This window comes from Halichoerus grypus, chromosome 8 (genome assembly GCF_964656455.1).
Source record: "Halichoerus grypus chromosome 8, mHalGry1.hap1.1, whole genome shotgun sequence".
Lineage (NCBI taxonomy): Eukaryota > Metazoa > Chordata > Mammalia > Carnivora > Phocidae > Halichoerus > Halichoerus grypus.
Genome location: NC_135719.1, coordinates 150,873,384 through 150,900,026, shown reverse-complemented (window position 1 = coordinate 150,900,026; position 26,643 = coordinate 150,873,384). Strand labels below are relative to the sequence as shown.

Here is a 26,643-nt window from a genome sequence, read left to right as displayed (position 1 = left end):
CCCCAGCCCCACCCCGCGGCGCGGCCCCGCCCCCTTATGCATATGCAGGTACGCGGGTGACGAATGGGCGAGCGAGCTGTCAGTCTCGTCCCGAACTTGTTGGCTGCGGGCGCCGGGAGCGCGGGCGCGCAGAGCCGAGGCCGGGACCCGCCGCCGCCGCCGCCGCTGCCGCCGCCGCCGCCGCCACCGTCACCGCCGCCGCCGCGAGGGAGGGAGCCGGGCCGGAGAGCGGCCGCCTGCGAGCCCGAGCCGCCGCCGCCCCGCGCGCCCGCCGCCCAGGCCCGCGTCCAGGCCGGCGCCCGCATCGCCGCCCCGACCCCGCCCGCCGCCGCCGCCGCCGCCTCTGCCGCTGCCGCTGCCGCTGCCGCCGGCGCTCGGAGGGCGGGCAGGCGGGCGCTGGGGGAGCCGGCGCGGGCCGGGGCGGCGATGCGGGCTTGGGGCGGGGGGCGCCTGCCCCGGAGGCTGCTGCTGCTGCTGGCGCTCTGCGTGCAGGTGAGCGGGGGGCGCGGACGGGGCGCACCCGGCCGCCCCTCGGGGCCGGGCGGCTCCGCTGCGGGCGCCGCCGTTCGCAGCCCTCGAGGCTGCGCGCCGCAGCGGGGGCTCTGGGCGGGTCCCCCGGCCCCGCGCCCCGGCTCCCCGACCCCGGCCCGCGCCTCCACGCGCTCTCTCTGCCTTATTTTTAGGCGGCACGGCCCATGGGCTATTTCGAGCTGCAGCTGAGCGCGCTGCGGAACGTGAACGGGGAGCTGCTGAACGGCGCCTGCTGTGACGGCGACGGCCGGACGACGCGCGCGGGGGGCTGCGGCCACGACGAGTGCGACACGTACGTGCGCGTGTGCCTCAAGGAGTACCAGGCCAAGGTGACGCCCACGGGGCCCTGCAGCTACGGCCACGGCGCCACGCCCGTGCTGGGCGGCAACTCGTTCTACCTGCCACCGGCGGGCGCCGCGGGGGACCGGGCGCGGGCGCGGGCCCGGGCCGGAGGCGACCAGGACCCCGGTCTCGTCGTCATCCCCTTCCAGTTCGCCTGGCCGGTACGTGCCCCCCGCCCCCGCCCTCCCCTCCCTCGGTGCCCGCCGCCCCTCCGGCACCTGCGGCCGGGCCCTGCTTGCCGACTGCGCGCACCCGGACGGGGCGGGGCCGGCAGGGGGCGCCGCGCGGCGGGCCGGCCTGGGGCGCGTGCTCCGTGGGGCTCGGTCCGCGCCTGGCCACGTGGGCGCGCGGGGGTCGCGGCAGGGGCGGGGCGGGGGGTGGTGGCCGCGGCCCGCGTGCGCGGCGGCCTGCGGCGTGTGCCTGCGTCTCCTTGCGCGTGTCTGTCTTGGGTGGGGGGAGGCGAGGCGCGGCGAGGCGCGGCGCCCGGGGCCCGGGCAGGCCGCGGAGGCATGTGCGCCGCGCGTGCTGGGGCTGGTCTGGGGCAGGCCCTGGCGGAGCCGCCCCGGGCCCGTGGCCAGCCTTCGCCCGCCCTGCTGTTTCCTGGATGCCCGAGGGTGGAGGTGGGGGGCAGCTCGGGCTGGCGCCCGGGAACCTGGGCCCCGGAGGACCCGATGTGCGAGTGCTGGCGCAGCCCCTGCCGCCGGCCCGGGACCCTCCCCCCACCCCCCCTCCCTGCCTCACCCCGGCCCGGGGAAGAGACAGTGGGCCTTGGTGTGATCTTGTATGGTATCACCCATTTGTAGGCTTTTGGTTTTGTTTGTTCTTTCTTTTGAGGGGGCTGTGGGGGGGGGGTGCCAGGCAGGCGGGAACCATGGGCTTGGGAATGCTGGGAGGGATGTGGCCCAGCCCTGTGGGCTGTCCTGGGGCAGGCAGGCAGGGGGATGTGCCCAAGTATCTGGATGGGCCAGCCAAGGCGTCCGGATGCCTGAGGAGGTCCACTTTGTGAAGCAGAACCTGCCCCCTTCCCCCACACTCGAGGTTTTTGCGGCAAGCCTGGGTGGGGCAGGAATGAGAGAAGACCCCGGAGAGGTAGCCCAGTGTGCAGGAACTGGCCAGGGACAGCTGGGGTGGGCTTGGGAGAGGATCTGTGAGCAGAGAGGGCCCGGAATAGCGTGCCAGGCTGTGATTGGCAGCCCAACCTTCTAACCGAGGACTGTGGCTGGACCAGCCAGTGGGGAGCACCAGGAACGTGTCCACCTGGTACCCTGGTCCGGGGGAGGCTGGGAGTTGAGGCCAAGCTGGCCAAGGTTGGGTCAAGAGGACCCACCCCATGGGGGGCTGGGCCCTCCTGCCCCAACCCTGGCTCTGAGTCTTGTGCTGACACCTTTTCCTAAGCGTAGACCAGGCGGCTTTGCTCTCTACCCCATCCTTGCTCCTTTCTGAGCTCCGAGCTATAGGGAGGATGGCCAGGGTCCCCTCTGGCCTGGGCGCCGCCCCTGCGTGCCTGGCTGGCCTCTGGGATCTCCCTTGACCTCGGGACCTTGGATGGGAAGTGCATCCCTGATGGAGAAGGCAGGGGCAGGCCTGGAGGGCCCCAGGCAGTTCGGATAAGCTCAGCCCCCTCGCCCCCACAGGGGTGCAGCAGGCAGGTCTGAGCAGAGCCCGCAGCCTGTCATCTGCACTTGGGCCTGAGCCAGCGTGGCTCCAAATCGCTACCTGAGGATGTGTTTTCTGCTTGAGTTGGCAGTGCTGGGGGTGGGGGCAGGGAGGCCTGGGAGGAATGTGGCGGGGCCAGCGCGTGCCCCTCACGGCTCTTGGCCCCACGGGCTGGCCGGGGGGGGGGGGGGGGGGGGGGGGCCGGGAGTCTGGGCAGCAGCTTCTGGGACCTCAGCCCTCCTCCTCCTGCTGCTTCCCCCGGGAGGGGGCTCAGTCTCGGCCCTGGACCGCGGGGCGGCTGTGTTTGGGGGGCAGCTTCGGCCTCTCTGCTCCCCACCAGCGGCGCAGCCTGGCTGCTGGGTGCCTAGCTGGTTTGTGATGCCAGCGCCCTGGTATTTCCGCGCCCCGCGGCCACGCTGCCTCGGTTTGCTGCAAGTCCAGCTCCGTCCCGTGAGCTGGGGCGCGTTTGAAACCGCATTTGGGCCTCATGGGGGAGGGTGGGGGTGGGGGGGCTCCGGCCCAGGACCAGCTTGCACTCTGGGAGTAGGAGGTGGGGGGAGGGCCTCGAAAGTGGCCGGAGCGGGAAGGGGGGCACCTGTGGAAGGGCGTAGGAAGCGGCCCCTCCTGCCCCCTGCCCACACCCCTGGAGGCAGGACGACGGGAGCTGGTCTGGGCTCTGCACCCCCAGCCCCCTGCAGTCCTGAAGCCTTCTGCGCCCTGCCCTGGTCGCACGGCCTGTGCTGTCTGGGGTGCGTGGTTCCAGTTGGGGTCAGGCTCCGTGTTTGCAGAGGAGCGGGCCCAGGCTTTTGGAGGTGGGGAGGTCAGGGTAGAGCTGCCGGGGGCAGCCCGGGGGTGGGGTGATGGCTGCTCCTCTCCTGACCCACCTCAGATGCCCCACGCCTCCCCCTCGCCCCCCAGGAATTCAGTGACCCCTCGTAGGTCCAGGTGCCTAGGCAGCAGTTGACAGGGTAGAGACCATGCCTGATCACGCGTGGATGTGTGCACGTGTGTGTGTGTGTGTGTGCTTCCTCTGGGTGTGGGAGGTAGCCAGTGGAGGGTTTGGGGGGCCTTGTGAGTGGTGAACTCGGAGGGGCTGGCTGATGGGGGGTAGCGTGGCAGCCAGGGCCCCGTCCTGAGGGAGGGGCCGGCAGGAGCTGCACCCCTTCCTACTTGGGCCAGGCTCGGGCTACCAGGACGCCGGGACCCCACCCATATGTGTCCCCTGTGGTGTGCACCGTGTGTTCAAGGAGAGGCCTGTGTATGTGGACAGACCCTGACAGTGCAGCCACCCGAGACCTTGGGCCATAGCAGGTTCTAGGGCCCGGCTTTCCCACCTGTGAAATGGGGCCACGGTGGGATCTCACGAAGGGGGCAGGGCTGCGGGGTGCAGGCTTGGCCTTGGGGAAGCCCCCAGGCTGACTCCCTGGCCCGCCTCGCCTCCTCTTCCATCGGTGCCCCGCAGAAGGCCAGAGTCCCTAAGGGGCCGTGGTGTGCTCGGTGTGTGTGTGGGGGGTCTTTGGCCAGTTAGGGAGGATCTGGTGGGTTGTGAACACGGGGCCTGGCTCTACTGTGGCCAGTGGCCCCGGGAGCTTGTCAGCTGCGAGTTTCCAGCCCAAGATGGGCCAGGCTGCAGTCTAGGGCCAGGGGCACCTGAGCTGCCCTTGCTGGTGGGACTCCATCCTGCCTGTGCTCCCCGCCGCTCCTAAGGAGCTCGGGGCAGGATGGGCCCTGGTCCCCACCCTACTACCCCACCCTACCCCTGGGGCACACTGGGGCCCCTGCACGCATCCTTCCCATGCCATCCCAGAGGGGGCGGGAGTCCTGCTTGGCTGAGGCTCAGCAGGCCACACTCCACTCTGCGCCTCATCACCTGCTTGGTGTCCAGAGTCTTGTTTGAGGCTTTGGTGTGGGGGCAGCAGGGCAGAGCTGGAAGGGCTGCACCAGCCAGTGGAGGGCTTGGAAACAGACTGGAGGCTTTGTCCTTAAGCTTGGAGGGGGTGGGTTGGGGAGGAAGGCTGCGGTACGACAGGGATGCTGGAGGGTTGGTGGCAGAGGCTTTATGGGAGGGACTGTGGTTTTTAGGGCTTCATTCGGCTGTTCTGTGGTAATCTAGATGGGGTGGGCAGGGGGGCAGGCTGGGTGACAAGCATCTCTAATCTCCAGGCCTGAGCTAGGGTCCCCATCCCCAGACCCCGGGTGAGCTGGGGTCCCCATCCCCAGACCCCTGGGTGAGCTGGGGTCCCCGTCCCTAGGACCCTGGGTGAGCTGGGGTCCCCATCCCTAGGACCCTGGGTGAGCTGGGGTCCCCATCCTCAGACCCCGGGTGAGCTGGGGTCCCCATCCCTAGGACCCTGGGTGAGCTGGGGTCCCTATTCCCAGACCCCAGGTGAGCTGGGGTCCCCGTCCCCAGACCTCCCCATCTGTAGGACCCTGGGTGAGCTGGGGTCCCTATTCCCAGGCTCCGGGTAAGCTGGAGTCCCCATCCCCAGGACCCCGGGTGAGCTGGGGTCCCCGTCCCCAGACTCCGGGTGAGCTAGGGTCCCCATCCCCAAACCACAGATCCCAGGTAACCTGGGGTCCTGATTCCCAGGACCCTGGGTGAACTGGGGTCCCTGTCCCTAGACCGTGGGTGAGCTGGGGTCCCTGTCCCCAAACCCCAGGGGCTCCCCATCCCTAGGACCCTGGGTGAGCTGGGGTCCCTATTCCTAGACCCCAGGTGAGCCTGGGGTCCCCAACCCCAGGACCCCAGGTGAGCTGGGGTCCCCATCGCCAGACTCCGGGTGAGCTAGGGTCCTCATCCCCAGAACGCAGACCCCAGGTGAGCTGGGGTCCCCGTCCCCAGACCCCGGGTGAGCTGGGGTCCCCGTCCCCAGACTCTGGGTGAGCTGGAGTCCCCATCCCTAAACTGCAGACCCCAGGTGAGCTGGGGTCCCCATCCCCAGACCCCAGGTGAGCTGGGGTCCCCGTCCCCAGACCCCGGGTGAGCTGGGGTCCCCGTCCCCAGACCCCGGGTGAGCTGGGGTCCCCGTCCCCAGGACCCCGGGTGAGGAAGGTATGCCTGGTATCAGCAGATCGTGGGCTTTGCTATAGGGATCTTATAGGGTCCATGTGACAAGGCATGGGGAGATCCTGGGCTGAGGGTGGGCACACCCGGCAAGGCCCTGGCTGCTCTGTAGTGTGGAGTGTGGGTGTCTGGGTTCCTGTATGGGGTGGATGTGTGATCCATTCCTCCTGCCGAGCCCTGGAGGGAGGTGGCCCCCTCTCCCTCTCCCCGGGGACAATGGCGGCAGAGGCCCGGGCTTCTCCAAGGCTCAGGTTTCAGGAAATGTATCTGTGCTTAGAGCTCCTGGCGCCGGCACCATGCTCTGCCCCGCGGGGGGCTGGGTGCTGATGCGGGATGCTGCGGGAGGAAGCCAGGTTGGAGCCCATGGACTCAGGCAGTGGGCAGCAGGGGCTGTGCTGGGCCTTCTTGGCCATGGAGCGCCCCAGGCCCTGGGGTGGGGTGCACAGGTCCCAGGTCCGCCCTGTACCATCTGCGTGTCTTTGGGCTGCTGTGTTGTCTTCCCTGAAGCGTAGGACCTGGCCTCGGGGGTCTGGGCTGGGGGTCAGGCTGGGGGTCCGCCTATGTGGTGCAGGTGGGTCAGGGCAGTCTTTCTGGAAGAGGTGTGGCTGGGCCTTCAGGGACTCAGGCCAGCTTGCCGGGCGGGCCTCTCGGCCAGGCAGGCAGGTGGCCCAGCTGAGGCTGGCCTGGGAGGAGGGGCCGGGGCTCCTCCGAGTGCTAGCTAGGGATGCCCTCAGCCGTCCCCGCTCAGCTCTCATTGCCGCAGCCCCATCCCTGGAGCCCTAGGACACCGAAGAGGCCTCCAGCCCAGGCCTGTTGCCTCTCCTGCCCTCTGGGGATTTGGGTTGACAAAACCCTGTCCTGGCCCAAGGCACGCACATCAGAAAGCGCAGGGATGAGAGGTTGTCGTTTGCATCGGGGAAACTGAGTCTTGGAGGCCGGCTCTGTGGGAGGAGAGGAGGCTGGGGGCCCAGTGCTGGGGGAGGTGCGCCTGCTGGCTCAGGTTCTCCCTGGATGACTTCCTGCTGTCTGTGTGTGGGGAGCCCAGCTGGCGGGCGCTGGGGCCCTTTAGGGTGGGCGGGCGGGTGCGCATCCTGTGGGAGCAGGTAACTGGAGCCTGGAGCTCGGACGAAGGTGGTGGTAATCCTACCTGAGTGGCTGGCATGGGGTTTCCTGGGAGCCAGGAGGAGCTCCCCACTCACCTGAAGCCCAGGTGCTTGTCCCGCTGGTGTCCTCTCGTGTCCAGCCCGCGGTCCCCGCACCTGCCCGTGCCCAGCCTCACGGACCCACCAGCAGCCACTCACTCTGCTTGGCCTTGGTGACCATGCGCCGTCTGACCCTGCTCCCTCTGTCCTCACGCCCCTGCTCCTCCAGCCCCATGGGCCTGCCACGCCGTTGTCACAAGTGCTTTCTCAGTCTCAAGGTCTCCCTCTCCAAGGCCTGCCCTGACCCCTGTTCAGAGCAGCACCTCACCCCTGGGTCCCCGCTGACTCATCCGCTAGCAGAGCCGCGCCTGGTGCTCGCTCCTCGAGTGAAAGAATGCAGTGGGGCCTGGGAAGGAGCTGGACCCTTGAGCTGTCACCAGGAATGGCGGGAGTGGCGGGGAAGGCTGGCCTGAGGGAGGCATTCTTGGCACAGGGAGGGAGCTGTGTGTGCAAAGGCCCAGGGGTAGGGTGGGCAGGCCGAGGGGGAGGCAGAGCAGGGGCTGCGGGGCTGGGAGGAGGGTGAGCCCTGGGGGTCTTCGGGGCCCCCGTGGACGAGGGTGTGGAGGCCCCACTGGCTGCAGGGAGCTGGCCTGGCCGTGGCCATGGGGAGTGTGTTTACAGGAGACTCAAGAAGTGGGACTGAGAGCCTGGACACAGCTCGACATGGCAGGGAGTGTTCTAGAAGGCTGCGGATGGCCCCTGGGTTCCCGCCCGTGCTCCCAGGTGGCTGTGAGGTCCTGTGGGTTTTCCTGGGGCATCTGGGAGGCTGTGCTCAGGGCAGGGTCGGCAGTGTAGATAAGGCCCCGTGTAGCTGAGGGTGGGCCAGTGTGTCCTGGGGCCGTCTTGCTGCAGGGACAGTTGCAGGCCTGGGGTGGGGACAAAGAGAGGGTGCCTAAGGGAGGGCCCTCCGGATACCCAGAGGCTGTGGGCGTGGTTGGTGTGGGGCTGGGGTACAGGGAGGCCGGGGCCTGTCTGCGCTGCAGTGTACCGAGGGCAGGACCCGAAGGCCTGGGTTTGGGCATCAGCAGGGGGCTGTGGGGCTGGGGGAGTGGCCCCGGCGGCAGCCCTCGACCCTCGGCTGTGAAGCGTGGTTTCCCCGGCACGGCCATACTGCAAGGGCCAGAAGATGGGGGGCGCCGAGGGCGGGGATGAGGCTGGCCTCACCAGGGCGGTCCCCCCTTGGGTGGGAAGCCAGCCAGCCTCTGGCCACACAGGTGGCCCTGTGCTGTGGGCCCCCAACCCGGGGCAGCCGGGGCCGGATGGAGGGGTGGCCGGCGTGTTCACGGCTGGTCTGAAAGGGCTGAGCGGCTCGCATAGGGGAGCCTGGGCCTCCTGCCAGAGCTTGTGCCCGTGAGTGACCAGGGCGGGGCTGCTTGCGGGCTCTGGCTACTCTCGTGGGGAGGGTGTCCTGAGGGTGCTTGGTGACGTTCCCCCCGCACATTGTCCTGGGAGGGGGCAGCGGGGAGTCCCTGGGCCTCAGTCTCCCCATCTGCACAGCACAGCCAGGCCCCTCCCCGCCCCTTCTGTTCTCAGGAGGAGGCAGGCTTGGGGGTTGGGTGCCGTTGAGCTGGGCACCTGCCGTGGCCTGGCTGCAGCATGGGAGCGTGGGCCGGTCAGGGGCCTCGTGGTGGCTGTGCCTTCTGCCCTCCGTCCCTGGGTGCCCGGGGGGGGCAGCTGGGGTGGTGACAGGGCCTCGATCCTCTGGGCTCTCTGCTAGCAGCAGGACCTCGTGTTTTCCAGGCCCCAGGGAGGTGCCCAGGGGTCTCCCACTGGCCATCCTGCAGGCCCAGGCCGCCCAGGGACCCTGGTCTGTGGCCGTCACTTGGGCTGTGCCGGCCCTCAGTGCCCTGCTCTGCCTGCTCATTCTCCCTTCTCTGCGTGCTGATCAAGCCGGTCCAGCCGGCTAGGTGGGGGCACTGGGGCCGCAGGAGCTCAAGGGCCCAGAGCCTCCGTCACATGGAGGCACAGCCGCCTCCCCTGGGTCATTTTGGGGTCTGTTGGGGTGTGGCATGAGGCTGCTCCTGAGGACGGAGGGGTGAGGTGGGGGTGGGCCTAGAGGAGGAGGAGCCCTCACGACCCAGGGGCAGCGAGGGGGCACGGGGGGGCGGTGGCCAAGCTGGGATGTGGTAGGTGGGGCAGGCAGGGGCTGCTGGTACCTAACTGCCCGCTCCCCGTGTCTGCAGCGCTCCTTCACCCTCATCGTGGAGGCCTGGGACTGGGACAATGACACCACCCCAGATGGTGAGTTTGCTGGGAGCTGGGGGGCTGGGGTGGGCTCTGCCTGCAGGCCCCCCCTCAGGGCACGGGGAGGCTGATCCCTACAGCCACAGAGATGCACGTGGCCGGACTCCTGGTCCTTTGCCTGCTGGGGACAAGGGCCCAGGTCCCAGGAAGGCTGCGCCCACCCCCAAGGATCTAGTGTGCGGTTTCCCTCCTTGCCCTGGCTGCTCGGAAGCTCTGCCGTGTGTGTCATCTGCAGAGCTGTGCCCGTACGCGCCACCCCAGTCTTGGCTTCATCTGTGCCATTCTCCTGTCGAGCGTGTTCTCCTGGGGCCACATCAGGCGCACGGCGGACTGGGCGCCCCTGAGGTGCTTTCTGCCTCTGTGGCCCCTTCTCTGCCGGCCTGTCCTGGAACGTGGGGCTCGATGGCCCTTCCCTGAGGCTCACATGCTGGCTGGCCAGCCCGTGCAGGGGGGTCTTTGGGCCCTGTGGTGACAGGGCGGAGGGTGTCTCCGTGGACAAACAAGGAGGAGCAGTGCGGGCAGCGGGAGTGAGCAGATGTGTCTGTGAGCAGCGTGGGCTTGCGTGGTGGGGGAGTGACGAGGTTAGTGAGGCCAAGGTCGGGGCGAGGCTGCGCGGGCCACCATAAGGCTTTTGCGGGAGGCCGGACTGCTTGGGCTGCCGCACGCAGGGCGGACTGGAGGGCTGGGATGCAGGCTGGCATCCAGGAGGCATGGGGTGCTGGGCCAGGCCTGCGGGGTGAGTGGGTCTCTGGCCACTCTGGAGGCAGAAGCGTGGGGCTTGCTGCTGGGCTAGACGTCTTGAGAGAGAGAGGGGGTCAGGGACGGCCCGAGGAGCTGGCAGGACAGAGGGGCCACCGTGGGGACGGATGTGTTCGTGGGCAGTGTCACGTGGGTCCCGAGGCAGGCTGAGCCCCACGCCCCGCCAGTGATGACGCTGGGGCCTGGAGGGGCCGGGCTGGCGGCAGTGGTCAGAGGCGGCCAGGTGGATACAGGGACGGCCGGCCGGGCAGCTCGGCCAGACGGGTTGCGGGGGGCAGGTGCAGGGTGCGAGGCTGTGCCAGCGGGGGGCCGGAGCGGGTGGTCTCCCCGGCTGCTGCTTAGTGCTGAAGCGCCCCGCATTCCTCGGCCTTTTATCGGCAACAGCCCAGCTGGGTACGGAAGTGTTGGGAATGGTTTCACGAGCGTGTGTGCCCAGGGTGGTCAGCCTGTGCCCTCAGCCCCTAGCGGGTTCCTCCGAAGTGAGGCGGGGCTGTCGGAGCACCGGCCCGCGCGGCTGAGAGGCTTGTCTGAGCACGGGCCGGAGCGTCCGTGGGCGGGGAGTCGCAGCCGGGGGGTGGGGGGGGCAGCCCCGCGAGCGCGCCCCCGCGGCCCGTCCACGGCCCTGCACCCCCCGCGGTGGCCCGGCCAGTGCCCCTGCTGCCCCCGCTCCGCGGCGTGCCCGCCCTGGCCACAGCGGCCCTTCTGTGCCTGCCGCTGCCGTGGCCCCAGCGGGAAGGGCGGCCTTGGCCCGGCTGACTCTGCTGCCCCCCCAAGAGGAGCTGCTGATCGAGCGGGTGTCCCACGCGGGCATGATCAACCCCGAGGACCGCTGGAAGAGCCTGCACTTCAGCGGCCACGTGGCGCACCTGGAGCTGCAGATCCGCGTGCGCTGCGACGAGAACTACTACAGCGCCGCGTGCAACAAGTTCTGCCGGCCGCGCAGCGACTTCTTCGGCCACTACACCTGCGACCAGTACGGCAACAAGGCCTGCATGGACGGCTGGATGGGCAAGGAGTGCAGGGAGGGTGAGCGGCACGGGCGCGCCGGGCGGGGGTGGGGCGGGGGGCGCGTGGGGCAGGGGAAGGGGGGCCGGGTGGGGGTGGGGCGGGGGAAGGGGGCAGGGGGCACGTGGGAGGGGGCGCGCCGGGCGGGGGTGGGGCGGGGGGCGCGTGGGGCAGGGGAAGGGGGGCCGGGCGGGGGTGGGGCTCCGGGCCCGCCCCGCCGCCACGCCGAAGCCTCACGCGGCCCCCTCTGTCCACAGCCGTGTGCAAGCAAGGATGTAACCTGCTCCACGGGGGCTGCGCCGTGCCCGGGGAGTGCAGGTGAGTGCGCCGCCGGCCCCTCTCCTGCCCTCGCGGGCCCCCTCAGCAGAAGCGGGTCTTGTGGCTGAGCGGGATGTCCCTGCTGGGGGGTCCCTGCTCCGGGCCGCTGAGAATCAGCGCAGGGCAGGCGCCTGTCCTGATGCAGGTAGTTCTTCGGGAGAGTGTGGCAAGGGGCCGGGGAGGGTGGCCCGGGCCATCCCACCTAACTTTGGGGCCAGGAGCCGCCCAGAGATGGGTGCCCAGAGCACAAGAGGCACGGAGGGCACAGGGGCTCATGCCATGGGCGGGGACAGAGAGAGGCCGAGTGTGGGAGTGGGATCCAGGAAAGAAGAGGGGCGCTAGAGGGGGTGGGGTGGAGGGGGATGGAAGGACAGTGCAGCTGCTATGTGGGAAGAACCAAGTGGGGAGGCTGCTGCAGGGCTGGGAGGTGGTGGGCGATGACCAGCAGGAGATGGGGAGGTGGGCGGGACCCACAGGCATCCTGCAGTGGGTTTGAAGGAGGGCTGGGAAGAAGAGCTGGGGGGCAGGGAGGAACCCAAGTCTTCCTGCCAGGGCCGCTTAACAGCAGAGGTGCCACGACTGAGGCCAGATGGCCTCAGGCAGAGTAGGCATGGCAGAGCAAGGGAGGTGATATTGGGGGTCATGTGTCCTTGATCCTGGGAGACATCACCAAAACAGAGGATCAGTGTGACTCGAGACACACGGTGGGGAGCTGGTGGCATACAGGCAGGGTTTAGAGCCCCAGGCCAGGGGCAGATGGAGAGGAGAGGTCAAGGAGCCCACACACGGGATGAGCTGAGGGTCCAGGGCACCAGGAGATGACACGGGATGGGCTGGGGGTCGTAGGGTCATTGGGAGATGACACGGGTTGGGCTGGGGGTCATAGGGTCACCGGGAGATGACACGGGATGGGCTGGGGGTCATAGGGTCACCGGGAGATGACATTGACGGGCTGTAGGGACACCAGGAGATGACACGGGATGGGCTGTGGGTCATAGGGTCACCGGGAGAGGACACGGGTTGGGCTGGGGGTCGTAGGGTCACCAGGAGATGACATGGATGGGCTGTAGGGACACCGGGAGATGACACGGGACGGGGGTTGTAGGGTCACTGGGAGATGACACGGGACAGGCCGGGGGTCGTAGGGACACCGGGAGATGACACGGGACAGGCTAGGAGTCATAGGGACACCAGGAGATGACACGGGATGGGCTGGGGGTCATAGGGTCACCGGGAGATGACACGGATGGGCTGTAGGGACACCGGGAGATGACACGGGACGGGGGTCGTAGGGTCACCGGGAGATGGCACGGGACGGGACAGGGGTCGTAGGGACACCGGGAGATGACACGGGATGGGCCAGGTGTCGTAGGGACACCGGGGGATGACAAAGGACGGGCTGGGGGTCTTAGGGACACCAGGAGATGACAAAGGATAGGCTGGAGGTTGTAGGGATACCAGGAGGTGACAAAGGACGGGCTGGGGCTCATAGGGACACCAGGAGATGACAAAGGACAGGCTGGAGATCGTAGGGACACCAGGAGATGACAAAGGACAGGCTGGAGATCGTAGGGACACCAGGAGATGACAAAGGACAGGCTGGAGATCGTAGGGACACCAGGAGATGACAAAGGACAGGCTGGAGATCATAGGGACACCAGGAGATAACAAAGGACGGGCCGGGCCCAGGAGATGACACGGGACAGGCTGGAAGTTGTAGGGACACCAGGAGATGACATGGGATGGGCTGGGGGTCATAGGGACACCGGGAGATGACAAAGGACAGTCTGGGGGTCATAGGGACACCGGCAGATGACAAAGGACAGGCTGAGCGTTGTAGGGACACCAGGAGATGACATGGGATGGGCTGGGGGTCGTAGGGTCGCCAGGATATGAGAAAGACGGACCGGGTGTTGGTTGGGGGCATCAGGAGAGTGAGAGGTCTGAGTGTCTCCTGCAGGTAGGGGAAACCGTTGGAGACCTTGAGCAGGGCCTGGGTGGGGTGGGGGGCTGGGAGCTGTGGGTGAGCTTGTTGCCTGTTGGGGGGAGTAGGGGAGCCGGGCAGCAGGAGGCGCCGGACTTGGAGCAGGTGAGGGGTACAGTGTGGAAGCCGGGGTGGGCTCCAGGGATGCACAAGGATGGCCCGGGGGCTGGGGGACAGGTGGATGCTCAGTGAATCCTTAAGAGGGGCTGCAACCTGTCGGCCAAGCAGGGAGGGGCGAGGGAGTCCTGCCCCAGCCATGGGGCTCATCGACCCCAGGACCTCACTCGGGGGGGTGGGTTTGCTGTCATGGACATCTTGCAGCAAGGACATTGAGCCCAAAGAAGTGAAGTAATTTTCCCGGGGTCAGCCAGTGTTGGTTTGGGAGCTGGCTGGCTCGGAAGACAGGAAGGGAGGGGCGGGGACCCCTATGCGTGTCCTGTGGTGGCTTTGGCCTAGGAGGTGGCACGAAGAGCAGCCTGGCCAGCCCCACGGCAGGGAGGAGGAAGCAGACTTCTCCGGCAAGGGCAGAGGTTGGAGGTGGGGAGGGGGTCCCCGACCCAGCCACGCTACTGCCACCTCTCAGACAAGTTGGGCCTCTGGGCAGTGCAGGGAGCACGGCAGGGGTAAGGGGGCACCTAGTGGGAGCCTGGCCCAGGGTGGCTTCATGTCTTGGGGGGCAGAGGTGGGTACCAGGCAGGCTGGATGCCTGCAGCACGACCATCCCCTGCGGCCCTGCCTTCTGATTTGTGCGATGGCTACGAGTCTGGAGACTCTGGGCAGACGGCCCACGGGCAGTGAGCGCGGCGGGGCTGGGTCTGGCCTGCCCCCTAGTGCCACGCACCACCTTGATGCCGGGCCCGCAGCCGAGAGGGCCAGTGACTGGGCAGCCAGGCTGGGAGGAAGGTGGGAGAGAGGTGGATCTCCCTCCTCCCCCTCCCCTGCTGGCGTGGACAGTGGGGAGCCGTAGGTGCGCCCCCGCCCACCGCGGAGGGTGAGGCCCAGCTGCCGCTGGTGGCTCAGGGCTCAGGTTTCAGTACAGGACACCCCCCACCGGATGCTGCGGAGATGGCCCTGCCTTCCTGCCGCCTCCTCCCTGGGCTTCTGGAGCCACAGGCCAGGGAGGCTGGGGAGGTGGGGCCTGGTGAGGGCTGCCCCACCCAGGGCTGAGAGCACATCCTCAGGACCACAGGCGTCTGGGCGCTGAGCTTGGCCTCGTGGCTTCCTGGTGGGTGACCCAAGGCCTGTCACGGTTCCGCCCCCAGCCTTGGTCTCCTCACATCACCTGGAGGGAGGGTTCCCGGTGGGGATGCGCAGCCCTTGCGTGCGTGGCCCCTCCTCGAATGTCTGGGGCGGGATGGTGGAGCCGTTTTTCAGCCTGGGCTTCCCTGTGGCCTGCCCGCTGAGCCTGTCAGCAGCCCTTGGCCGTGGGGCTCGGGGCAGCCCAGGAAGGGCCATGGCTCCTTCCTTTACAGAAATAAACTCACACAGCAGGTGCCCGCATGGAAGGGACGTGGCCTAGATGACAGTCCTGTTCCTCAGCACCTTCCAATTCTAGGAAGGGGCCCTCGGGGGGCCTGTCCAGGGCCTGGAGGGCAGCCTGCTGTCCCCAGGGAGTCCACTGCAGGACGATGGGCTCCTTCCCCTGACAGCAGTCGGGCTGAGCTCTGGGCCCTTGGAAGGCTGGCCCCACCTGGAGTGGGACCTGCATTAGTGGCCCGGGTGCCCTTTTTGCCCCAGCCGACTGCCTCCTCCTGAAGGACTTCCCAGAGAGAGTTCTGGCCCATAGGTGGAGGCAGGGCCAGGCCTTGGGGTTGTGGCCTTGGAGCCAAGAGGCCTCTCTAGGCTGTTTGCCAGGGAGCGGTGACTCTTCCTGGGTCAGGAACGGCCCTGCATGGGCCTCTTGCACGGCCGGCTTGGTGCAGAGCCTGTGGGCCTCTGTGTCCCCATCTGTGAGGTGGGCTCCTAATAGGGCTCCGTGGGGAGAGAGAAGTTACTGTCCTTGAGTTCCAGGTGGGGTCACACGCAGCGCCCGAGGTCTCAGAGCTGGGGCTGAGCCCAGAGCCCTCTCCTGATGTCCCGCTGGCCTGCCCGGCCCCGGGTGCCGCCCAGCCCTGGCGGCACCTGGCAAGCTGGGGCTGGCACGCTTGTTCCCGGGGTCCCGGCAGGGCCTTCCTTTCTCGGCGCTTGCTCTTGGGGCCCTGCTCAGGGGTGAGTCCCAAAATAGCTCAGGGAGGAGTGGCTGGGCAGCTGCGGCCGGCCATCCGAGGCCAGCGGCTGGGAAGTGCCCGTGAGGGTGCAGGCTGGCTGGTGGGGCTCTCACCCCCGCCTGGCCCGGGGCCTGCTCCGCTTCAAAGGCTGAGGCCGCCAGCCCTGGGGTGGCCCACGTGACTCCGCGCCTGCATCCCGAGCCACCCTCACGGCAGCCCCGGCTCCTGGAGTCGCCCTCCCCCCCGCAGGCCTCACGCTCCCGGGCCTCCTGCAGGTGCAGCTATGGTTGGCAGGGCCGGTTCTGTGATGAGTGTGTCCCGTACCCTGGCTGTGTGCACGGCAGCTGCGTGGACCCCTGGCAGTGCAACTGTGAGACCAACTGGGGTGGTCTACTCTGCAACAAAGGTAGCTGGCGGCGGGTGGCCGGCCCGAAGGAGGATGCCCTCTGGGGAAGGTGGGGAGCGAGGGCTGGGCCGGCATCTGAGGACCCTCCCCTTGCCCCCAGACCTGAACTACTGCGGCAGCCACCACCCCTGCACCAACGGGGGCACGTGCATCAATGCCGAGCCCGACCAGTACCACTGCGCCTGCCCCGACGGCTACTCGGGCAAGAACTGTGAGCGGGGTACGTCGGGGGCCAGCTATGGCTTTGGGCTGGTGCCCAGGGAGCCTGGCAGGGCCCCACGTCTCTGGCCTCTTGGTGCAGTGGGCACTCCCTGACCCCCGCCCTGGGGCCTCGGGGGCTTGGGGAGGAGCACTCATGGAAAGGGGGGGAGCCGGTGCTGCCGCACCCCCAACCCCGCCCCTGCCTCTGGTTCCCAATGCAGCTGAGCACGCCTGTGCCTCCAACCCATGTGCCAATGGGGGCTCTTGTCACGAGGTGCCCTCCGGGTTCGAATGCCACTGCCCGTCAGGCTGGAGCGGGCCCACCTGTGCGCTTGGTGAGTCTCCCTCCCACGAGTGTGGGGGGCTCCAGCCTGGCATCAGAGGGGGTCTGGGAGTGGGGAGGGGGCAGGGTGGTCGACTCCACAAATGTAGCCGTGGGGGTGGTAGTCAGGGCAGGAGTGACAGGTGCACGGCACTGCCTCCCCCACGGACCGGCTCCCCATATGGCCCACGCCCCCACGCCTCCTGCTGTGTCCCTCCCCAGACATCGACGAGTGCGCCTCCAGCCCGTGTGCGGCAGGGGGCACCTGCGTGGACCAGGTGGACGGCTTCGAGTGCATCTGCCCCGAGCAGTGGGTGGGGGCCACCTGCCAGCTGGGTAAGGGCCGCGTGGGGCACGCGTGTGTTTGGACTGTGCTCTGTGCATGTGGCGGCTGCTGCTCGCGGTGCTGGGGCTGTGGGCGCTAGGCGTGGGTGCACGTGGGGCTGAGCCCCTTCGCTCCCATTGTCTCCTTCACAGACGCCAATGAATGTGAAGGGAAGCCGTGCCTTAATGCTTTTTCTTGCAAAAACCTGATTGGTGGCTATTACTGTGATTGCATTCCGGGCTGGAAGGGCGTCAACTGCCATATCAGTCAGTATGGGCGGGAGGGCGGGCTGCAGGTGGGCGGGGCTGGGGAGCGCAAGGACCCCGTCCGTGACCCTGCCCCTTGTCCCCAGACGTCAACGACTGCCGTGGGCAGTGTCAGCATGGTGGCACCTGCAAGGTAAGATGCAGCTGCCCTGCCCCTGCACACACGTGGGAGCTGCCCCCGGGGGCGGGGGGGCTCTGAGGCTCACACCCCGGCCTTTCCTTACCCTCCGCCAGGACCTGACGCCCGGCTACCAGTGTGTGTGCCCGCGGGGCTTCGGTGGCCGGCACTGTGAGCTGCAGCTGAACTCGTGTACCAGCAGCCCCTGCCATGGTGGCCTCTGCGAGGACCTGGTGGACGGCTTCCGCTGCCACTGCCCCAAGGGCACCTCCGGGCCACTGTGCGAGGTGAGGCCCGGACCACTGCCCCAGGAGCCGCAGGGGCGCACCATCGTCCCCAGGCCACCCTAGCGAGCGGGACTGGCTGCAGTCGGGGTGGGCCATACAGAGTATCCTGGGCTCGGTTCTGGGTGGAGACCTGGGGTCAGAGCCCTGGGTGGGCGGGGGCGGGGGGTCACAGGGTCACTTGTCATGACGCGTGCCTCCTGATGGGGTGGGCCAGGAGCCAGGGCAGGTCAGCTGGCTGCCCAGGAGGCCGGAAGGATCTTAATGCCGTAGAGCATGTGAGCAGCGTCAAAGAGGGGCCCTGGGGTGGGATGGGGTGCCCGAGGGTGTGTGGGGCCGCACTGTGACGTGTGTCCCAGTAGGGGTAGGTGATGCTCCCGGGTGCCTCACGACCCCACCTTCCTCTGACCTGCCCTGGCCTTTGGGGATGCGGGGGCGCCAGGGGCAGGACTCCTGACCGGCAGGCCTCCTGGGACCCTTGGTAGAAGTTCCTCCCGTGCCTGTGGATCCCGGCGGGGACGCTTCTGGGAAAGCCCCACAGACTGGGCTCAGGGTGGCTGTGCTGGCTGGGGAGGGGGTCACGAGCTGGCTTTCCTGCCAGCAGGAGGGGCGAAGGCCGGATGCTGCCTCGTGGGACAGAGGAAGTGGGCCGCCGCGGAGCCGAGGGTGGCGGGAGGGGCCTGGTGGCCTGCAGGTGTTTCCGTCCAGCTGATGGGCCTGGACGGTCTCGGGTGGGCGGTCCTACAGGCCCTGGCAGCGGAGGCCTGGGTGTGCGGGCTGGGCGGGGCCTGGGCCTCCAGGATTCCTCGGACGGACACCCGGCGTGGCTGCCTCCCGGTCCCTCTGGCCTCACAGATGCTCCCGCCCCGCAGGTAGACATAGACTTCTGCGAGCCCAGCCCCTGCCAGAACGGGGCCCGCTGCTACAACCTGGAGGGCGATTATTACTGCGCATGCCCCGACGACATGGGCGGCAAGAACTGCTCTGTGCCCAGGGAGCCGTGTCCGGGCGGGGCTTGCAGAGGTGGGGCGGGGCCTGCGGCGGCGGGGCGGGGCCCGCGGCGGTGGGGCGGGGCCGCAGCCCTCGGGGCGCGCTGACCCCGCCCCATGTGCCGCAGTGATCGACGGCTGCGGGTTTGAGGCGGGGCCCCGAGCGGCCGGCGTGGCCCCTTCGGGCGTGTGTGGCCCGCACGGACACTGCGTCAGCCTGCCCGGGGGCAACTTCTCCTGCGTGTGTGACAGCGGCTTCACGGGCGCCTACTGCCATGAGAGTGAGCGGCCGAGGGCTGCGCGGCTGGGGGCGCGGGGGCGCGGGGGCGCGGGGCGGCCGGCCGGGACCCCCCAGCCCCGCTCACCGCCGCCTCCCGCAGACATCGACGACTGTCTGGGGCAGCCGTGCCGCAACGGGGGCACGTGCATCGACGAGGTGGACGCCTTCCGCTGCTTCTGCCCCAGCGGCTGGGAGGGCGAGCTCTGCGACACCAGTGAGTGGGCCTGCGCTGCCCCTTCGGTCCCCGCGCCCAGTGGGTCCCCAGCTCCAGGTGGTTGGTGCCCAGAAGGGACCTGGGCTGGGGGGTGTGCCCCGCAGGCGTCTCCGCCCCTGTCTCTCCCCCGCCGCCCCCCCCCGAGCGCCGGCGACCCCGCTGACCGGCGTCCTCGCCCCCAGATCCCAACGACTGCCTCCCCGATCCCTGCCACAGCCGCGGCCGCTGCTACGACCTGGTCAATGATTTCTACTGCGCATGTGACGATGGCTGGAAGGGCAAGACCTGCCACTCGCGTGAGTGTCCCGGGCCCTGGCGCGCCGGGCCGCCCGCCGCCCGGGCATGCGCACTGAGCGGCCGTGTGCCCACAGGCGAGTTCCAGTGCGACGCGTACACCTGCAGCAATGGCGGCACGTGCTACGACAGCGGGGACACCTTCCGCTGCGCCTGCCCCCCGGGCTGGAAGGGCAGCACCTGCACCATCGGTGCGTGAGCGGGCCCGGAGGGGGTGGGCACCGCGCTCCGGGACCGCCGGCCGCCTGCCCCCGCCCGTGGGCCCTGGCGCCTCGGGGTCTGGAGCGGAGGCCCCGCACCTGCCCGCGGGCCGGCAACCAGCCTCTCTTCTCCCCCTCCCCTCTCACAGCCAAGAATAGTAGCTGCCTGCCCAACCCCTGCGTGAATGGGGGCACGTGCGTGGGCAGCGGGGACTCGTTCTCCTGCATCTGCCGGGACGGCTGGGAGGGCCGCACCTGCACGCACAGTGAGCTTGTGGGTGGGGGGCTGCAGAGGGAGGCCCTGGGGAATGCGCGCAGGCCTGTGGGGTAGGAGCCGGGGCCTCATTACCTGGCTCCTTGGTCCTGCTCCTTGCACCTGTCCGCTAAAGCCCGGCTGTACCCCAGGATCTCCGTCCCCAGCCCTGTAGCCTCACCCCTACTCCTGGGGAGTCCTGGCCGGTATCGCCATGCCGGGCACTGGCTGCGAAGCCACGCTCCTGCCCCTCACCTCCCTCACGGCCCCCCAGCCCCCGATGGACTGCGTCCTCCAGGATAGGCACCCCCGTGACCCGTCCTCCTGGAGCTAGCTGCCCCGGCCTCCCCACCCGGTGTCAGTGGGCTGGCGCGGACGGTGCCCCCCAGGCCTGGCACAGGGGTTGCTGGGCGGGTGGATGCGGTGCCGACCTTCCTCTCTCTTCTCACATGCAGATACGAACGACTGCAACCCCCTGCCTTGGTGAGTGGCGGCCCTGGAGGCCGGCTGACCCCGGGGAGCTCGGCCTGCGGGGGGGCCTCCCTGAGACCTGCTCTCTGCCCTGCAGCTACAACGGCGGCGTCTGCGTCGATGGCGTCAACTGGTTTCGCTGCGAGTGCGCTCCCGGCTTCGCGGGTCCCGACTGCCGCATCAGTGAGGGGCCCGGGGCGCCTGGGCGGGGAGGGGGGTGCCGCGGGGCCCGGCCCTGGGGGCTCCTCCCAGCCTGTCCGCTCGTCTGGGCCTCAGCAGCAGTTCCCTCTGCTCAGCTGGGGGCTGCCCTGTGAGGGCAGGGGTCCCCGGAGGCTCCTGCCCACCCTGTGCCAGAGGTGCGTGGAGGAGGACAGGGGCAGGTGCTCATCAGCGCCCTCGACCGCGGACAGAGCCGGTGCCGGCCGGCCCAGAGGCCCCGAGGGGCACAGCGGGGGGCACACCGGGGCCCTGGCTGTCGGGGGCTCCACCGGTTTGCAGGGGTCTCCTCTCCTGGCCCGAGCGTCTTCTGAGCCCTGCGTGTGGGCGCTTGCCCCCTCGCTGCCTTCTGAGCCCGGCGCTTTCTCTGCAGACATCGACGAGTGCCAGTCCTCGCCTTGTGCCTACGGGGCCACGTGTGTGGACGAGATCAACGGCTATCACTGCAGCTGCCCGCCAGGCCGGACCGGCCCACGGTGCCAGGATGGTAGGTGGGGGGCACCGTGCCCCGGGGGGGGCGTGCCGGTGGGGGCGTGGGGAGGACCTGGCCTCCAGGGCCGGCCTGCAGATGCCCCCTGCCCTTTCTCCCCGCAGTGATTGGCTTTGGGAGGCCCTGCTGGTCACAGGGAGTGCCCTTCGCGCACGGGAGCTCCTGGCTGGAAGACTGTAACAGCTGCCGCTGCGTGGACGGCCGCCGGGACTGCAGCAAGGTGTGCGGCCGCCCCGAGCCTCCCCGCCCCGCCTGCGACACCAGGGGGCTGCGCTGGGGGCTGCGGAGAGCCGCCAGCGCCTCCGCTGGGCCTCCTGGGAGGAGGGCCCTGGGGCACAAGCAGGCCCTTCTCGTTGTGTGGCTGGGGAACAGCCTGCTGAGGCTCTCGGAGCTGCCGGCAGTGGCCCTGCCTTGCCTCGTCCTTCCTCGGGCCACCCCTGCCCTGGTGGGGGTCCGTTGTGGTTCTGAGTCCGTCCTGGGAGGCCATGCTGGGGCGGGGCGCCCTGGGCCTTGCTGACCCCACGTGCGTCTTTCTCTCCTGCATGGTGCCCGTGTGTGTCTGTGGGTCCTCGTCTGCGTGTGCCCGCGTCTGTCCCCTGTGCGTGACCCAGGTGTGGTGTGGGCACAAGCCTTGCCTGCTGGCCGGCCGGCCCGACACCCTCGGTGCCCAGTGCCCGCCAGGGCAGCGGTGCCAAGAGAAGGCCCCGGGCCAGTGCCTGCAGCCCCCCTGCGCGGCCTGGGGGGAGTGTGGCACGGAGGAGCCCCTGCTCCCCAGCACGCTGTGCCTGCCGCGCTCCAGCCACCTGGACAACAACTGTGCCCGCCTCACGTTGCACTTCAACCGTGACCAGGTGCCCCAGGTGAGTGGTCCCGGACGGTGGGCACACTGAGTGTCTGCAGAACCCTGACGCCTCCATCCGTTCTCAGAGTGGCCACTCAGATGGCCCGAGGAACCGCTCAGGGAGCCTGGCCTCGTGGGGTCGAGAGGAGGGAGGGTTGAGCCCAGTGTGCACTCGGAATCCGGGAAGGAGGGCTCAGCACTAGGTGAGCCCCCCTCCTTCGGGCCTGCAGGAAAGCGAGGACCGGGCGGTGGGGGCACCTCCAGGCCCCACCCACCCCGCCTGGCGGTGGCGGTCTGTGTCTTGGGGGGCGTGCGGGAGCGGACTAGGAAGTCAGCTTCCTCCTGGGCCCCCTGCATTCCTGGCCTGCTCCTCGTGGGCCGTAAGGTGTGACCTGCCACACGCCTGTGGGGCGAGCGGCAGGACGGGCAGCCTCAGGTCCACGGCCCCCAGGATCCCGCTCACGTGCTGCTCGTCCCTGCCCAGGGCACCACTGTGGGCGCCATCTGCTCTGGGATCCGCGCCCTGCCGGCCACGAGGGCGGTGGCCCGGGACCACTTGCTGGTGCTGCTCTGTGACCGGCCGTTCTCAGGGGCCAGCGCGGTCGAGGTGGCTGTGGTGAGTCCTGGGCCGAAGGGTGGCCACTCTTGTCTACTTCCCCTTTTCCAGAGTCCCGTCCTGTCTCAGGTCTTGGGAGGTGCTGGGGACAGAGTCCCAGGCCAGGCTTGTCCCCAGGTGCTTGGGGGCATAGGGTGACCCAGGGAACCAGGACTCAGTTCCAGTATGGTTGTCCATTGGGGGACCGGCACACCCTGTGCCCTCACCGGGGGCTGGTGGGACCAGGCTGGGCACGCGTACAGCTCGGTAGGGCCAGCACGTAGAGCCAGCCTGGCAGGGGGTGGAAGGCAGAGGGGGGAGGGCCTGAGCGGGCATAGGAGCGTCTGAGACGGGACAGGGAGGACCAGGAGTCAGCTCTGGGCTGACGGAGATGGTCATTGGCAGTCAGTGGGGTCAGCTTCTCGAGAAGGAGAGAAGCAAGGGTGTAGGGTCAGGTCACCTGTCCCATCTGAAACGAAGGAAGGGTCTGGGACAACTGGCGGAGGGCAGAGAAAGCTTATCTGCGGGTGAGGGGCGGTGCCCCACGAGGCGTGGAGGGAGACTACGGGTGCAGGTGCCCGTAGGGGGAGGTCCTAGGAGGCCCGGCTCAGCCGCAGGAACAGGTCACGGGAGCTGCCAGGGGCTGGCTCTCCGGCACAGGGATTTCGGAGGCAGTGTCGATGGAGTGGCGGCTGGACATCGGACTTGGTTCCCACCCCTTCTTAGGTCTGGGGTCTGAGGCCATGGAGGCCAGGGCTCTGGGCAGGGGTCTCTGGAGCTGTGGGAAGCCCCCCAGGCAGCAGTTGAGCCTGAGGAAGCTCGGAGAAGGAAGGCCAGTGTCCAGGGTCCAGGGTAGACCGTGGTAGGGTGTAGCAGTGGGGTTTCTCCTGGACAGGGACAAGGGAGGCTGTGGGCCCAGGGTTGGGGCTGTGGGGGTGGGAGCCTTCTTCTGGAACCCTGAGTCCGAGCCAGGGGGCTGAGACAGAGAGGCGGGTTGCATGCCTGGGCCAGTGGGATTCTAGGTGGTAATGCTTCATCCTCACCGGGTCCCCTTGCTCTGCCTGTGTTGTATCCCTCAATGTCTGTGCAGGAAGGGTGCTCCTGGTTCAGGTCACCCTGGGATGTGGGGTCCAGGCCACATCCATGTGGCTGAGCAGGTGTCCTCGGGGCCTTGGTCTGGGCCCTGGGTGGGTATCAGGTGTGAACGGGTAACTGTGAGTGTCACGAGGCTGGGCCCTGGGGAAGTGCGGGGAGAGAGAAGGGGAAAAGGCAGGGCAGATTCTCAGGGCACTGGCTGCTTGCCGCCCTTGGGGTGTCAGGGGCCACTGAGGCGGAGGCAGGCACTGGGGGTGGTGAGGTTGTACAGAGCCCTGGAGCCCTTGGGTGCGGCCCGCTGGGGCCGGGCGCCTGCCTGGAAGGACAGCCACGCTCTTCCCAGATGCAAGGGGGTCAGGGTGGGCCAGGCCACACCCGCCTCCCCTGAACCGTGTGGTTGGGGGCAGGCCTCCTGCAGGCCTCTCCTCCAGCGAGTCTCCCCACGAGAAGCCCCGGGGACCCCCATCCCGCGGTCACCTGCCTCGCTCTCGGCAGCTGGCCGGGAGCCTCAGTGCTCCATGGTCCGGGTGCGGGGCACGCGGCTCGTGCTGGCTCCTGCCACGGTGAGTGGGGGCCTCTCAGCGCAGTCTTCTGCCGTAGTCCTTCAGCCCTGCGAGGGACCTGCCCGACAGCAGCCTGATCCAGAGCACGGCTCACGCTATTGTGGCCGCCATCACTCAGCGGGGCAATAGCTCGCTACTCTTGGCTGTCACCGAGGTCAAAGTGGAGACCGTCGTCGTGGGCGGCTCCTCCGTGGGTGAGCGGGGCGCCTGGGGGCCTAGTGGGAATCGTGGCGGCACACGGCGGGGCCAGGCTGAGCGCAGGTGTGGGGGCTCTCGGGTCCTCCGCCCTGCCCCCGCCGTCCCGGCCCCTCCCCTGGGTCCCTCCCCCCCAGGCAGGAGCCAAAGGACGGGGCATGCAGGCGTGGGCACGTGCCCGGCCCCCGCACCCGGCCAGCCCTCTCCTGCCCCCCAGGTCTGCTGGTGCCCGTGCTGTGCGGCGTGTTCAGCGTGCTGTGTCTGGCGTGTGTGGTCATCTGCGTGTGGTGGACCCGCAAGCGCAGGAAAGAGCGGGAGAGGAGCCGGCTGCCGCGGGAGGAGAGTGCCAACAACCAGTGGGCCCCCCTGAACCCCATCCGCAACCCCATCGAGCGGCTGGGTGGCGGCAGCCTGTGTGGGGGCCACAAAGATGTGCTTTACCCGTGCAAGAACTTCACAGCCCCGCCGCGCAGGGTGGGCGAGGCGCTGCCCGGGCCTGCAGGCCACAGGGAAGGCGGGGAGGAGGAGGAGGAGGAGTCCGGCCACGGCGAGGGAGACTGCCTGGAGGCCGAGAAGTTCCTCTCGCACAAATTTACCAAAGACCCTAGCTGCTCCCCCGGGAGGCCGGCCTGCTGGGCCTCGGGCCCCAAAGTGGACAACCGTGCGGTCAGGAGCGTCAATGACTTACGCCACGCTGGCAAGGAGTAGGGCAGGGGCCAGCAGCTGGGCCGGGACCCAGGACCCTTCACCGGGCGCCACGCCACCCGCCGGACCGTAGGAGGCCGAGGCCATGTGCATAGTTTCTTTATTTTGTGTAAAAAACACCAAAAACCAAAAACAAATGTTTATTTTCTACGTTTCTTTAACCTTGTATAAATTATTCGAGGACTGTCAGGCGGGAAACAATGGAGTATTCTCGGGTAGTTGCTATTTTTGTAACGTTTCTGTGTGTCACACTCGCGTGGCAGGAGAGAGCGGAGGGTGTGTGTGTCCTCGCCAGCTCGTTTGTGGCCAGACGTGGTGCACTGTTTACAGAATCTTCCTCATTATTCCTCATTTGGCATTCTCAGTGGCTCCAGGCCAAAGAGCCAGTGGGACACATGGCTGTTGGCGTGGCCCATGGTGTTGGTGGGACCCATGGCTGTCAGTGTGGCCTGTGGCGTTTGGTGGGACAACCCAAGGCTACTGGCGTGGCCCATGGCATGGGTGGGACCCGTGGCCGACAGAGTGGCCCGTGGCTGTCAGTGGGACCCCCTGTGGCTGACAGCACAGCCCACGGTCGTCGGTGTGGCCTGAGGCCGTCGGTGGGACCTGTGGAGTGTGGCATGGCCCGTGGCTGTCGGTGGCACCTGTGGTGGTCAGTGGGGCTTGAGGTCCTCGCAGGGGCCCGCAGTGTTGGGCACGGCCCGAGGCCCGCGGGCAGACCCTGGGCGGCTCGCCGGCCGGTCCCTTCGGCCCGCTGTCCTTGCCTGCTCCCGCCTGGAGCACCCGCTGTAGAGATCTTTCAACTGTGTTTCCGGAAGTGCCCTTCCCGACTGCTCTGTTCTCCCCGGGACGGGGGCAGTATCGAAGCTCGTGACAAGTGCCTTCACACAGACCCTCCCCTCGCAACTGTCAGCGTTTGCCGTGGGCTCCGGGCCGCTGCCCACCTGCTGGCCCCGGCCCCTCCTCGTGAAAGTGCGTTTTTGTAAATATGTACATATTAAATGAATCACTCTGTATATTTGATTTAATAACTTAAACGTTTTGGCCTTCCTTGTTCTTTTTGGTGCTGTTCCTTGTTATTTGGGGGTGCGCAGGGAGGCTGGGGTGCGGGCTGCGTGTCGGGCCACGTGGCCGTGGTGGCTACAGGGGGGGAGATGGCCGGCGGGCCCCGGGGGCCGCCCCTGGGTGCCCGAGGCCAGGAGCGCGTCGCTATCCTGTGTGGTTGACACGGGCTTGGCGGAAACAGTCCGGGAAGTGGGGGGAGGGAGGTGCTTTGCATCCCCTACTAAAAATGGCTATTAAAAAAAAATGTTTTATAAAACAGCTTAAAGTTGCTTATTAATTAAAAGCTGTCAAAGTTTTAGGAAATTACCAAGTCAAGCCTTGAGAGAATGAAACCACAAGGCTGAAGGCCGCCGTTCGTCCGCCTGGCGGGACGCATCAGGGACGTCTACCGAGTGTCCCGCATGCGCTGTTTGCTCCCCCTCGAGGGGGCAGGCGGTCACTAAGTCAAGGAACAAAGCCGAGACCGATGTTTATAAGAAACAAGGACACGACTGCAGACCGCCCGGGGGTGGGCCGTGAGGGGCTGCCGGTTTACTGCTTCCCGGAGACGTGGCTCGGGGCACCTGTCCCGCAGAGAGTGGCTCGGGACACCTGTCCCGCAGTCTCGTCTCGAGAGTGGCGGTCCCTCCAGGCGGGGGCGGGGCAGCCGCAGCCCTCCTCCCGCCCATCTCCGGGGCTTGTCCCCCCGGCTCAGGTGGGACGCCTGCCTCTGGGAAGGCGCGGTTTTGGCCAGTCCCGAGTGAACACGTAGCTCAGGCCCCTGGGTGCCTGGTAGAAGTAAGCGCGGATGGCTTTGTCTGAGATCTCTAAACGCGTCGGAGTCACTTTTCCAGGTCAGGGACCAGGCCGCACAGTGCAAACCCGCGCACACGGGGGCAGGCCCGGCGGGCCGAGCTGGCAGAGGCAGCCTGCCGCACGGGTGCAGCCGGGGCTCGGACACAGG

General features: G+C 68.4%; 1 protein-coding gene across 2 annotated transcripts; it reads left to right on the top strand.

Moving 5' to 3' along the window:
* The first annotated feature begins 326 nt into the window (after nucleotides 1-326).
* Nucleotides 327-25,691, top strand: JAG2 (jagged canonical Notch ligand 2). 2 transcript variants are annotated; one of them, XM_078054305.1, is made up of 26 exons: nucleotides 327-492; nucleotides 684-1,034; nucleotides 8,979-9,036; nucleotides 10,573-10,824; nucleotides 11,061-11,121; nucleotides 15,588-15,718; nucleotides 15,819-15,938; nucleotides 16,141-16,254; nucleotides 16,464-16,577; nucleotides 16,719-16,832; nucleotides 16,919-16,965; nucleotides 17,067-17,237; nucleotides 18,107-18,257; nucleotides 18,352-18,504; nucleotides 18,604-18,717; nucleotides 18,900-19,013; nucleotides 19,089-19,202; nucleotides 19,361-19,477; nucleotides 19,920-19,947; nucleotides 20,033-20,118; nucleotides 20,525-20,638; nucleotides 20,746-20,861; nucleotides 21,253-21,501; nucleotides 21,967-22,098; nucleotides 23,773-23,929; nucleotides 24,148-25,691. In XM_078054305.1, exons 1-26 carry the CDS (start codon nucleotides 427-429, stop codon nucleotides 24,636-24,638), a joined length of 3,735 nt encoding a protein of 1,244 aa, XP_077910431.1. In that variant the 5' UTR covers nucleotides 327-426; the 3' UTR covers nucleotides 24,639-25,691. The 2 variants fall into 2 exon arrangements, with proteins under 2 accessions (XP_077910431.1, XP_035969387.2); XM_036113494.2 differs by lacking the exon at nucleotides 16,719-16,832 and having other exon boundaries at nucleotides 350-492.
* Nucleotides 25,692-26,643: the final 952 nt, after the last annotated feature.